This window comes from Oncorhynchus keta, chromosome 18 (genome assembly GCF_023373465.1).
Source record: "Oncorhynchus keta strain PuntledgeMale-10-30-2019 chromosome 18, Oket_V2, whole genome shotgun sequence".
In the NCBI taxonomy this organism is placed as follows: domain Eukaryota; kingdom Metazoa; phylum Chordata; class Actinopteri; order Salmoniformes; family Salmonidae; genus Oncorhynchus; species Oncorhynchus keta.
Window position 1 is genome coordinate 5,654,596 of NC_068438.1, and position 13,447 is coordinate 5,668,042.

Genomic DNA, 13,447 nt, shown 5'->3' on the forward strand with positions numbered 1-13,447 from the left:
TTGATATAAGCAATAAGGTGAATCTTCCTCATAGCCTATCGAAGGGCAAGGTGGTGCCTATACCATATTGATTGCGTCTGTCAAACCTTCTCAGACAATATATTAGTGACAACTCTTAACGCTGGAAATATACATGTCCTCAAAGATGGAAGGCAGGCGGGAGGTGGCGAGATCGGGTGTGTCATGGGTGTGTCGGATCCAGAACAATAACAACAGAGGGGCGTGGCCTGTTGGAGCCCTATAAGGCCAGAGGGGTTGTGGTATATTGACGTTCTTAGGCACAACGTGAAGCAGAATGCCTGGATACAGCTGTCTTATATTGGCAATATACCACAAACCCCAGAGGTGCCTTATTGCTATTATAAACGGGTTACCAACTTAAATAGACCAGGAAATAATTTTTCTGTCTGATATGCACACTAGTGATGCGCAGATCGACTCATATCCCACTGGCGGGTTTATTGTCATGAAATATTGCGTGGATGAAGGAAGGGTGGGCGAGTTTAATAAAGAGAAATGAATTCATAAGAGAAAAGGGAACTGTACAGCGCATTTTCTGTATTTGCAGGTTAGGCTACAGCTACTCAACCATCCTTCATTGACCTCTCTCTCTCTTTCAGTCCATCTTCTTCAAGTTTGATCAGGACTCTTCAGGGACTATGAGCCCCTTTGAGCTTAGTCTGGCCCTCCAGGCTGCTGGTGTGTACACACACACAATCTCTTTCTCTGTTTCTGCCTCTTATCCTCACTCCCTAACTCAATCTCTAACTCAGAGTTTACTCCGGGATTTTTTAACAAGGTGGTGCTGCGGAGTACGGCGGGGGGGGAAATGTTTGTGTTTCTGTAACGCCCATTTCCTGCAATCTTAAGCGGAAAACAATACCCTATGGGTGCGATGCCTGTCCTTAAACGATAACAAATCAAGTTTTACACAGTGGCGTAGCAAGTCCGCAGCGCCACTCATATTCTCTGGGGAGAGAACCCTGCCATACCCTCACTACCTCACTTTCATATCCTTGTTTACATTTCACACTCCACCCCTGCTGAACAAAAAACAGCATAGACCAGCACATGCTGCTGGGTTTGCTAGTGACCAGCCGTCGTTGTGTTTTGGACATTTTGATGCTGATATGCTGGTGACCAGTTTATGCTGATGATACTGGTATTGTCACACCTGCTCTCTCCCTCCGGCGACGTCGGTCTACTAACCACCAGTCCTGGCAACCATCACTGCGCACACCTGCTCCCTGTCGTTAAGAACACCTGACCTTCAATACCACCCTTATTACTCTCCCTTCATACAGCCCTCAGTAAGCCTCGGTCGCCAAGCAGCAGTTCTCACACGTTCGGCACGCTTCTCGCTGTTTCGTATTCTTTCATTATTAAACTCACCTTCTGCACCTGCTTCCTAACTCCCTGCGTGGACGTTGCAGAATGCTGCCTTATTACTGAGGGCTATCTGAAGGGACCGGTGACGTCGAGCGTTGGAGGGAGCAGGCGTACCAGCATCACAGTGCATAATCATTTAAGACAATACATTACAGATATCATACATTGAGGGCGTAGTTTTTCCCCATAACACAGTGGCTTCACCCACAATCTGCATTCAGAATGACTGCCAGGGTTAGAAAGATGAATAAATGAGACGACCAAACCATCTAAACTGGAACAACTAACAGATTGGATTGGTTTGACTGATCAGATCTTTTCACATCAGATTTTTTTCAGAGCTGATCTGATTGGTCAAAAGTTGAGCCAAATAAAGGCTGGTCCGACCCGGACCAAATCTGAACCAAACATAGGCATCTATGATTGGATCAGATTTGGTCTGGACCGACCAAATCTGAACCAAACATAGGCATCTATGATTGGATCAGATTTGGTCTGGACCGGACCAAAAATCTACGTCTAAAACCAGTCAATGTCGGTCCGTGCTTAGTGGGATGCTGGTCAGACCAGCTAGATCAGGGGTGTTCAACTCTTACCCCATGAGGTCTGGAGCCTGCTGTTTTTTTGTTCTTCCTGATAATTGCACCGATCTGGTGTCCCAGGTCTAAATCCGTCTCTGATTAGAGGGGAACAATGAAAAGACATAGTGGAACTGGCTTCGAGGTCCAGGATTGAGTTTGAGGGAGCTAGACCATGCTGGACAGGCATAGACCAGCTTGGTCACCAGCATTGTGGGATCAGCATGACCAGCTAGAACCAGAGATGGGCAACTCCAGTCCGAGGAGGCCGGAGTGGTGGAACACTTGTTCCCCCATTCCTAGCAAATACAGCTGAATAAAGAAATTGCATTCTAGCCTGATTAGTGATTAGTTGACTATAGGAGTCCAGTGTGTTCGCTGGAGCAAAAGTGTGACACCAATCAGGCCCAGAGGACTGGAGTTGCCCATCCCTAAGTCAGACCATGCTGGTCAGACCAGAATGACCAGCATCAGAACAGCACGGACCAGCTTGAAATGCATGCTGGTTTATGCTTTTTATTTTTCAGCAGGGACTCCACTCTTGAATGGATAATAACACATTTCTCTCTCCTTCCCTCTCATCCCTGCCTCATCATTCTCTCCTCTCCTCTCTGCTAGGTGTGCAGTGTGATGGCCAGGTCATACAGCTGCTGTGGGAGAGGTTTGGCTCTGGGGAGCTGCACCTGCCTTTCCATGGCTTTGTGGCCTGTGTCTCCAGGCTGCGCAAGCTATTTGGTATTTCAACACACACACACAAACACTTAGGTGTGTTCTATTTTGTAGCAGGTTATGATATTGTGTTTGTTTGTGTCCCTTCTCCCCAGCCTTGCTTAAATCAGAGAGCAACCCAGAGATCAAAGGCGTAGAAATCAATGCCGTGAGTCCTCCTTGACCGTAAAATCAACCAAAACCCTGTCCCGAGCCCTGTCCACATCCTGGTTCAACCCTAACCCTAGCCTAAACCACAACCCTAACCCTAAACCTAGCTTCATGTCCACATACTGGTTCAACCCTAACCCTAGCCTAAACCACAACCCTAACCCTAAACCTAGCTTCATGTCCACATCCTGGTTCAACCCTAACCCTAGCCTAAACCACAACCCTAACCCTAACCCTAGCTACATGTCCACATCCTGGTTCAACCCTAACCCTAGCCTAAACCACAACCCTAACCCTAAACCTAGCTTCATGTCCACATCCTGGTTCAACCCTAACCCTAGCCTAAACCACAACCCTAACCCTAAACCTAGCTTCATGTCCACATCCTGGTTCAACCCTAACCCTAGCCTAAACCACAACCCTAACCCTAAACCTAGCTTCATGTCCACATCCTGGTTCAACCCTAACCCTAGCCTAAACCACAACCCTAACCCTAAACCTAGCTTCATGTCCACATCCTGGTTCAACCCTAACCCTAGCCTAAACCACAACCCTAACCCTAAACCTAGCTTCATGTCCACATCCTGGTTCAACCCTAACCCTAGCCTAAACCACAACCCTAACCCTAAACCTAGCTTCATGTCCACATCCTGGTTCAACCCTAACCCTAGCCTAAACCACAACCCTAACCCTAAACCTAGCTTAATGTCCACATCGTGGTTCAACCCTAACCCTAGCCATAACCCTATATCTCGACGGTAACCATGAACCATAACCCTAACCTGTCCTGTGCCAGACCATATCCTCAAACCTAACTTATACAGTACCTTGACCCTGACCCCACCTCTAATACAGACTATACCCTTACTAATGCCCTCTAACCCTGAATAGTTGCTGTTCTTTTACAGTGGCTGCTCCGACTCCTGACCGTGTGAGAGTGCTCTGTAAAGGGGGTTCCTGCGTGGGCACTGCAGGGGAATTCTATCTGACCAGGAACATATGATCACATCATGCCTCCATAACATCATGCCTCCGCGGCCGCCCTCGTCCACACAACACACACACAAACATCCCCTGGCCTTTGTCAGCATACGATACCCCGCTGCTATAGGAACTGTCACATTAGCAGTGTCGGAATAACAGCCTCAAAGCAGTATGCGATGACGATGTCACACAGCACATTATATTCTACTATAATGTACAGCGCTGTCACTCTCTACTGCCATATTGTGTTATAGTGCTTTACATGTATTTACATGGAGTTACACCCCCTCCAACCTGGCACCTACTACCATACCCCGTTCAAAGGCACTTCAATCTTTTGTCTTGCCCATTCAACCTCTGAATGGCACATATTACACAATCCATGTCTCAGTCTCAAGGCTTACAGATCCTTCTTTCACCTGTCTCCTCCAACTAATCTACACTCAGTGTATATCAGCTATTTCAGCTAAGTATTTCCAGTATTCCTGTTATATATATTCAGTATTACAGCCAAGTATTCATGTTCCCTCTTTCATCGTTTGACTTTTAAATAGTGAAAATGTAGTTAAACTGTTGAAAATTATCATAAAATGTATCCCAAAATAAAAATCTGCTTCGATAATGTAAAATTATTTCTGTGTTTATAAATACAGCCCAGCCTCACATACACGGTGAGTACGGCCTGCCCTGGTGAGGGAGTGAAGGTGATGTCTCAACCGCGCAGCACACACCGTCTCTATACTTATCATACTGACGCCACGTACAGCATCAACACGCACTTGCCGCCTCCTCCGCTACTTCCCTCCCTCCTTTGTTCCCTCCCTCCTTTGCGCCCTCCCTCGCGCTCTCTCTAGTAACTCCGTCTCACAATCTGCCTCCTTCTCCCACTGTTACCCTGTGTGCTCTCAAAGTCACAAAAACACACAAGCATGTATGCTCTTGTCCTTTCTCCTGATGCTCCTATAAATAGAAGCTTTGCTCAGACACAGCTTCCTGTTCATCTTTAGGTAACTACACACAGGTTGCCCATGGCAACAGTCCATCCACCTCAGGACAGAAAGGGGGGATAGTCGACAGATCATACATACATACATACATACATACATACATACATACATACATACATACATACAGTGGGGCAAAAAAGTATTTAGTCAGCCACCAATTGTGCAAGTTCTCCCACTTAAAAAGATGAGAGGCCTGTAATTTTCATCATAGGTACACTTCAACTATGACAGACAAAATTAGAAGAAAAAAAATCCAGAAAATCACATTGTAGGATTTTTAATTAATTTATTTGCAAATTATGGTGGAAAATAAGTATAAGTAAGTGGGAGAACACACACACACACACACACACACACACACACACACACACACACACACACACACACACACACACACACACACACACACACACACACACATACACATACATACATACATACATACATACATACATACATACATACATACATACATACATACATACATACATACATACATACATACATACATACATACATACATACATACATACATAGGTGAGTTAGTGTGACAGCAGTGGTCTTGCCCAGGCTGGGCCCAGCAGACATAATACACATGTATCAGGATGGGGTACTCCTCTCTGTTTCTCTTTCCACTAAAAAAAACAAATACAAAAAAACCACACACAACGTAGAGGCTGAATCAGTTCAAGCCAGCAAGATAATGGAGGTATCCAGCACTCCCCCCCCACCTCCTGTGAGGTGCTGACTGTGATGCTATGACATCGGCTTGGCGTCTGTTCTTGGAGGTGCTGTTATTTCTGTGCCGTAGTGGCAGGAGAGGCTACAGGAATAGTGCTGGAGTTGTGGTGCAGTGTGGGGGTGTTTTCGTCTGTACAGCCGTGGTGGCTGGGGAGGGGAGGGGGGGGTGCATACGGAGACTGCCAAGCTGCTAATTTAGCCCAGGTTTACTTGGTCAGGCATAATGTGATGAGGTTACGCCTATCTCAGTCGTCATAGTGATGTATTTAAGGATGTGTGTTGGCATGGGACACAGAGTGTATGATTTACCAGAAGAGGTGATTTGAGACGCAGAGAGACGTATCTACATTTACTGTACGCCTCCTCTCTGTCTTCTCTTTCTCATCACTCTGTTGCTATTTATTCGTCAGACCTTCACCTATATCCTTGGCAATTTACTAGAAATTGTGCTGTAAAAGTGACCGGTGTGCCACAGTCACTGACTGCTAGTTGAAACAACAACTAATTGTGAAATGTCAAGCAGATAATAACATGATTTAACAGTCTGTAAGAAAAGCATGTGGTCATAGATGCTTTCACTTGAGTAAAACTTTGACAAGATCATGTAAATATTTTGACAACTACATTTGACTGAGTAGCTACAAATGAATTTATTCTTCTTCATAGTCAGGATTAGCCCATTTTTTTAAATGTTGCATCACAAGCCAAATCAGTATTTAAACCGTACTAAAGTCACATCATTCACTTCGCTGGTATATACAACCCTGTTACAAAGGGATAATTCAGCCAAATTACATATTGTTTTCCTTACCCTGTCAGCAGTCTATGGACAAGGTAAAACAGTAATCCATGCTTTGGTTTTTGTTTAGCTGACCACTGTCTCCAGGGAGCATTTAGGCCACAGAATTGCTCCCTTAAGCCTTTTGTGGGCCAAAACCAATGCAAGTCAATGTCCTAAATATGAACATCTGTTTTTCCCGTGTCTAAATCAGTCGGTGTCTAAAAGGTAAAGATGGAAGGATGCAGACACTGCAGCCCTCCAGGGTTGGAGTCGTGTTTCCCTGCTCAGAAGTAAATGCACTGTCACGTTTAGGTTAACAGTTTAAGGTCATCCTTGTGCTGCGGTATGATTTCCAAGCCCTGGTTTGCATGGCTATGTTGGCCCAGTGAGTAGGTTGATGCAGAAGCAGTGAGACTGTAGCAGAGGAGGAATGGGGGTGAGGATCAGAGATGGGGGGAGAGGGGTACACGATTAACAAAAAGGGTTCCAAAAAGGTTATTCGGCTTTCCCCATAGGAAAACCCTTTTCGGTTCCAGGTAGAATCATATGTGGGTTCCATGTAGAACCCTCTGTGTAAAGGGTTCTACGTGGAACCAAAAGGGGTTATTCGATGGGTTCTCCTGAGGACAGCTGAAGAACCCTTTTAGGTTCTTATTTTTAAGTGTGTAGGTGCAAAGTTGTAAGAGGGGTGAGTTGTAAAAGAGGTTGGGTGAGGAGTATAATGCAAAAGCAGTGTGTGGGTGAGGAGCAGAGGGGAGTCTGTGGATGAGGGGTGAGGAGCAGAGGGGATTGTGAGGGATGAGGCCCAGAGGGGAGTGTGTGGGTGAGGGGTAAGGACCAGAAGGGAGTGTGTGGGTGAGGGTTTAGGAGCAGAGGGGATTGTGGGTGAGGGGTGAAGCCCAGAGGGGAGTGTGAGGGATGAGGCCCAGAGGGGAGTGTGTGGGTGAGGGGTAAGGACCAGAAGGGAGTGTGTGGGTGAGGGTATAGGAGCAGAGGGGATTGTGGGTGAGGGGTGAAGCCCAGAGGGGAGTGTGAGGGGTAAGGACCAGAAGGGAGTGTGTGGGTGAGGAGCAGAGGAGTGTGGGGGTAAGAGGGGTGAGGAGCAGAGGGGATTGTGGGTGAGGGGTGAAGCCCAGAGGGGAGTGTGTGGGTGAGGGGTGAAGCCCAGAGGGGAGTGTGTGGGTGAGGGGTGAAGCCCAGAGGGGAGTGTGGGTGAGGGGTGAAGCCCAGAGGGGAGTGTGTGGGTGAGGGGTGAAGCCCAGAGGGGAGTGTGTGGGTGAGGGGTGAAGCCCAGAGGGGAGTGTGTGGGTGAGGGGTAAGGAGCAGAAGGGAGTGTGTGGGTGAGGGGTAAGGAGCAGAGGGGAGTGTGTGGGTGAGGGGTAAGGAGCAGAGGGAGTGTGTGGGTGAGGGGTGAAGCCCAGAGGGGAGTGTGAGGGGTAAGGAGCAGAAGTGAGTGTGTGGGTGAGGAGCAGAGGAGTGTGGGGGTAAGGGGTGATGTGCCGAAGGGGTGTATGTGTGAGGGGTGAGGCCCAGAAGGGAGTGTATATGTGAGGGGTGAGGAGCAGAGGGGAGAGTATGTGTGAGGGTTGAGCAGGAGAGGGGAGTGTATGGGTGAGAGGGGTAAGGAGCAGAGAGGAGTGTGTGGATAAGAGGGGTGAGGAGCAGAGGGGAGTGTATGTGTGAGGGGTAAGGAGCAGAGTATATGTGAGGGGTGAGGAGCAGAGGGGAGAGTATGTGTGAGGGTTGAGCAGGAGAGGGGAGTGTATGGGTGAGAGGGGTAAGGAGCAGAGAGGAGTGTGTGGATAAGAGGGGTGAGGAGCAGAGGGGAGTGTATGTGTGAGGGATGAGAAGCAGAAGGGGGTGTGTGTGTGTGGGTGAGATGGGTAATGACGGTGGAGATGGGGTGAGGGGATGAAGGAAGAACATGCAGAACTCTTTGTCTTGACATCATCTCTTTCTCTCCCATCCAATCTCATTTGAACTATCTTTCCTCCAATGTCTCTAAATTCTTATTTTCTCTCTCTCTCTCCCACTCACTCCCTATTTCCCTCCTTGTAAAGTGCCTTGAGAAATAGGGCATTCCTTATATAAGTAAGAATGGGAGGAGGTAGGGGAATATGGAGATCAAGAAATAGGTTGAAACAAAGACATCAGGAGAAAATGAAATGGACGAAGAGACACGGTGAGCGAGAGAAAAGTGAGTGGGGGGAATAATCATTTTGGCATTCGACCCTCTCCTCCATCTCTTCCTCCCTGTCTGGCAGTTGGCCTGTTGAAAATAGGCTAGGTTTGACGTGCTGTCTGAGTCACGAAGAGCTGCGGAATACTAAAACCCACTGATTGCATTTAACTTTGGGTACCCAACTCATTTGCAGTGCATGATACAATAGATCAAGCCATGCTCATTTCTGCTGACGGCTAAGGATTCACTCAGACAAAAAAAGGAAGTCAATTGAAAAAAGGAAAATTACGCAGTCGACCATTATAGACACGGGAATGTATTGACAGGCATCCCGTCTATATTTATTGTATATGCTCTTACTAAAACGTATGTTAGCAATGAAATAGATAGAACCTACAATTAGTTGCAAATACTTGACGTACCCAGTTGCGGCCCACTTTCTGGAAGCGAACCACATATTTTGTCACTTTGCTCTATCAGCATTAAACACGTCACCCTCCCTAGGAAAGAGGGTGACCTTGACAATTTATTGTTAAAACGAGAGGCTGCCTGGATCTTGCTCCCTTCGGTCCCAACGTAGACTTTGATCTGAAGCCATTCTTGTGTTTATTGTGTTTTTGCTATTCATTGTAAATGTTTGTAGGCCCATGTAGCCACATTGTATCTATGATCGTATGTTATCCATTCATGGTCTTTATATGTTATAGTTATATCTGTAAATCAACCAATGAAATCAAGCCACACCCTGCCATGATTACAGACACCTGTGTGTGTCCTTTCAAAGTATATAAATTAGTGACCCGCAGTGTTTGTCATTATATCCTGATGAAGACAGCTTGTCTGTCGAAAAACGTTGGATATAAAATTAGAGTGCAAGGCTCTCCTTTTCTTTGTGAAGAACCTACAAGCTATCCGCAATATTAAAGCTGATCCATTTCCCCATTTTGAAAGTCATATTGTTTTTGTGCATCTCTGAGCCATGTTCTATCGATTCCCGGGGTCGTACTATACAAAACTCGTCATCCTGGCTGTATTTGTGCCTGCTTGAAGGGTGAATAGCTCGGATACACATGAAAACAGGAAATTACCCCGGTAATCGATAGAGCATCACTAAGAGATGCACAAAAACGATATAACATTCAAAATAGGTGAATATTTGCTTTAACACTTGTCTCACTCCAGCATTCTGAGTTCATTATCTACCACAAGAGAAAGTAAAAGTTAATGACCCTGGCTGTCTGTTTATTTGTCTGTCTGAACACACTGACCACAGAGCGACGCAGGAGGAGCAGAGGAAGGATAGGTCTAGTTAATCAAGTTATTTCAGTCCTAGCCCTTGCAAATCCTTTGTTTTACACTCCCTGGTCTGTGGTCCAAGTATAACACAACCCAGACAGCTGTACAGTGAGAGAGAGAGTGCAGGAAGGAGGTAGCGGTATGACCTCATTCTGCTCCCAGGCGTTCCAGATGTTTCCAGGCACGACTGAGTGTTTCGCGAGATACCGCCACACAGAGGTGGACAGGGGTTCCCCGTCTCCCTCCCCAGATAAACAGAGTGTGGAGACATGATACCTACTTAACTGTAGTTATGGAAGTGTGAGGTAGAGACGTTACTCTTCCCAGTACATACCTCTGATAGTTGCAACGTTTTAATAATAGGTCAACACTAAACAGGGGGAGTGTTCAACATAGTGGTAATATATCATGGTTTGACAAATGTATTAAAGCAACTGTAGCCAGAAAAAGGAGGACGTTAACAGATTTTAACAAACAGAAAAAGGAGAAGTCCACAGGTTCAAAAGTTTGAGGGTCATTGTGAGCTCATAGAAGTTTCGCTCAAGCGGCCAATGGTATTCATTTCTGCTATATCCCAGTTAATATAACAAATACAAGTCATGTTTGCTTAGGCTGAGGCAATGGCCCATCTATGCTGCCAAGAAATAATCACTGGATTTAACGGACTAGGAACGGAGAGAAGGAGAGGTTGTAGGGGCAGAGTTTCTCCCTTATATCAGAAAAATACGTACTGCCATACAACTGTGTAGCCAAGAGCTAACCCACAAAGCAAGCAATAGCCCCGTAACCTGCCTGCCTCAAAGTCCTGAACTATTCTGCAGAACTTTTGTCCCGCAAACCAAGTGAGTAGCTGCAACAGACAGAGAAGGAAAAGGTTGAGAGAACTTTGGAGATAAAGTTAGCTATATTTCTGTGGTTAACAGGAGGGGGTGGGGGTTGTGGTGTGTTGGAGAGCAAAGAAATCCAGGTCAAACTTATTTCAGTGGGGAAAGTCTGTGAGAAGGATTATGCAATGTTGTCGGGGTGAGCAGACAGAAGGGGTGTAAACAACACCATTCTGGAGTGGGACGGGCCTGGCTGTTGCCTGGTAACAAATATTTGGGTCAGGAAGACTGGGGAAAAATGCCCCGCCCCTCAAGGAAACAGGCACAGGCCTCATGTTAGCAAATTAGCAGCTTCCCGAAAATACGCAGGGACAAGCGAAACAAACCACACTGAGGCACAAGACTGATCTACTGGTTCATTACAAATTCAGTACCTCTGGAATGCAAAATGCATGAACTCAGACACTGATAGAAAATGTAAAATCTCAACAGTTATGCAGGTTTATATAGCACTTGTAACACCCCTGTGGTGTATATTGCTATACATTTGGCATTTAGGCTACCTGGTATCAATGAGACTGTCTCAAATGCTTTTGGTACACTAGATACCAAAAGGAGTATACTGTAAAACTATAACATTAGGAGAATAATAAAAAGTAAACTGCATGGTGGTTCATACTGATTTGTTTTCCACGTTGCAAGTCTCTAGTACACACAAACAGGTCATAGGCTGATCCAAGGTGTGTGTGTGTGTTTTAGAAAACTCTTTTAGACTGTTGTTATGGGTCCATAAAAGAACCATACTAGATCGTGGGACCAGGCTAAACAGGGCACATATGAGAAACAACTAACAAAAATGTGGGTAATTTTCTTATCAAATATATTTTGAGATTTGTATTTTATTAAGAACCGGTTTCCCTGAGTAGCTTACAATACCAGTTCAGCCTCAGTCATTTGCTCAAGAAAATGGTGAATGAGTCAAATAATATAGCCAACTATTGTGGTATAGCAGTATTCATATGTTGGATAACAATATTGTGCAATAAGTGGCAGTCAATGTCGTAAGACCTCAGTCATTTTGCACCACGTAACTTCTAGCAGATTTTTATTCGACACTTCTGCATGAACTTCAAAACCACCACACCTCTATAAAGCAGGAGAAATGTCCCTAACATATTTTATTGCATGAAAATTAGTATTAACAACTCTTGGATGCAGATGACAACTGAATGGCTAACATCCTAGGCAGAACAATGTACACTATTTCAATGTACACTATTTTGCAGACATTCATTCCCGACCAAACCAACTAGCCACGAGTAGCAACCACGAGGAATCTCGTGAAAAGCAAGTTGGGGGACAATTTAGCTTGCTGTAGCTAGGCTAGCGAGAATGCTTGCTATGCTGCGTTGTTGTAGCTAGTATCTCCCGACGCTTCAAACGACTACAAGTTAGATGTATGCATGCAAAACCATTAACGTATTTGTAAACGGAGATGGCAGGGCTATAAAACAAACGTCAAAACACGCAAAATGAGCTGTTAAACGAGTGGATGCGAGGAAAAGCTACATTTCAGTCAGCCATGTTATTCCTGCCTCAACTACCGCTCTGCCCCTGCCCTGTCACTCAAGAACTGGTTACTGCGGAAACCGGTTGCCAGGCAACAAAAACAAAAAAAGACAACAGTTCTACGTCTCTACGTCAGGCGTGTTGGAACTGTATCTCCACGGCAACGCAACGCTGTACAAACATGCAGCAGACGTGGTGAGAAAGGGATTGTGGTGAGAAAGGGATTGTAAGCACATGGTTGGTCTGTAAAACCGAGATGTAGTCTTGTTTTAGCCTTTATATAACATAGAAAAGTCTCGTTGATTATATATGTATGCATACTATACACAGCTTGGCTTTTCTTGTTTATGTCTAGCTAGCCTCAGCTTGCAGTGCAGATGTGTTTATGACATGGGAATTGCTGTTTGCAGATGCTTTTTATTTATTTAACTAGGCAAGTCAGTAAATAACAAATTCGTATTTACAATTACGGACTAGGAACAGTGCGGCCTATGGCACTGCCTTGTTCAGGGGCAAAACGACAGATTGTCAGCTTGTCAGCTCGGGGATTCGATCTAACCACTAGGCTACCTGCCGCCACAGTCCATGCCAACTATCCCTCAATTCAACGACCTTTTCCTTTCTTAAACAGCTTAATGGTAGTTGTGGTTGTTGTCGTTGTTAGTCAGTGCAATAAGAATGTGAAATGTAAGGTATGCTATTGATCTCAATAATAGCCCGACAGTCCTATCTTCTTGATAACTTCCCTGATTATGAACCTCCTTCCTCTAATATAATGCAACACTTGCTGCTCTCCTGTGTAGGTAGGTACATGTACGCGGTATTGTTATGACCTCAGAGTTTACCATGGACCATCTGTACGGATTAATCATTGTGATTGAGCACCGACAGAGTACAGAACGTTCCTCATCGGTGACGTTGTAGTGCTGACTAATTGTTGTTATCCCCACTATTCCCAGTCATTTTACACACCGATGTATTCTACAACATGCCTGCCTCGGTGACATTTTACGACATTTACCCCCCACACACACACACACACTCCCTCACACACCTCCTCCCACCTGCCATATTCCCATTGGCGTCTTTACGTAGAGAGGAACAGGCTACAGAAACGAAAATCAATCATGTTTATATACAGTTCGACAGAGGATGATGTTTGCAGTGACAGCAGTGTATTTCCGTCACTACTGCCCACGATCCGTGTCGGAACGCTC

The 13,447-nt window shown here is 45.6% G+C and overlaps 2 protein-coding genes across 2 annotated transcripts in view; both read left to right on the forward strand.

Annotated features, from left to right (window-relative positions):
* The window catches only part of LOC118397110 (calpain-9-like), a 33,715-nt gene extending 29,250 nt beyond the window's left edge, over positions 1-4,465 (forward strand). Inside the window, exons 18-21 of the mRNA XM_052467236.1 lie at positions 621-699; positions 2,586-2,702; positions 2,792-2,844; positions 3,755-4,465. Coding sequence (XP_052323196.1) covers positions 621-699; positions 2,586-2,702; positions 2,792-2,844; positions 3,755-3,781 — 276 coding nt within the window. The 3' untranslated portion in view covers positions 3,782-4,465. The remainder of the gene's footprint in view (positions 1-620; positions 700-2,585; positions 2,703-2,791; positions 2,845-3,754) is intronic.
* The window catches only part of LOC118397112 (calpain-9-like), a 68,942-nt gene extending 64,346 nt beyond the window's left edge, over positions 1-4,596 (forward strand). The window contains exon 22 of the transcript XR_008067678.1: positions 4,535-4,596. The gene's annotated coding sequence lies outside the window, so the exon portion shown is untranslated. The remainder of the gene's footprint in view (positions 1-4,534) is intronic.
* The last annotated feature ends 8,851 nt before the right edge of the window (positions 4,597-13,447 follow it).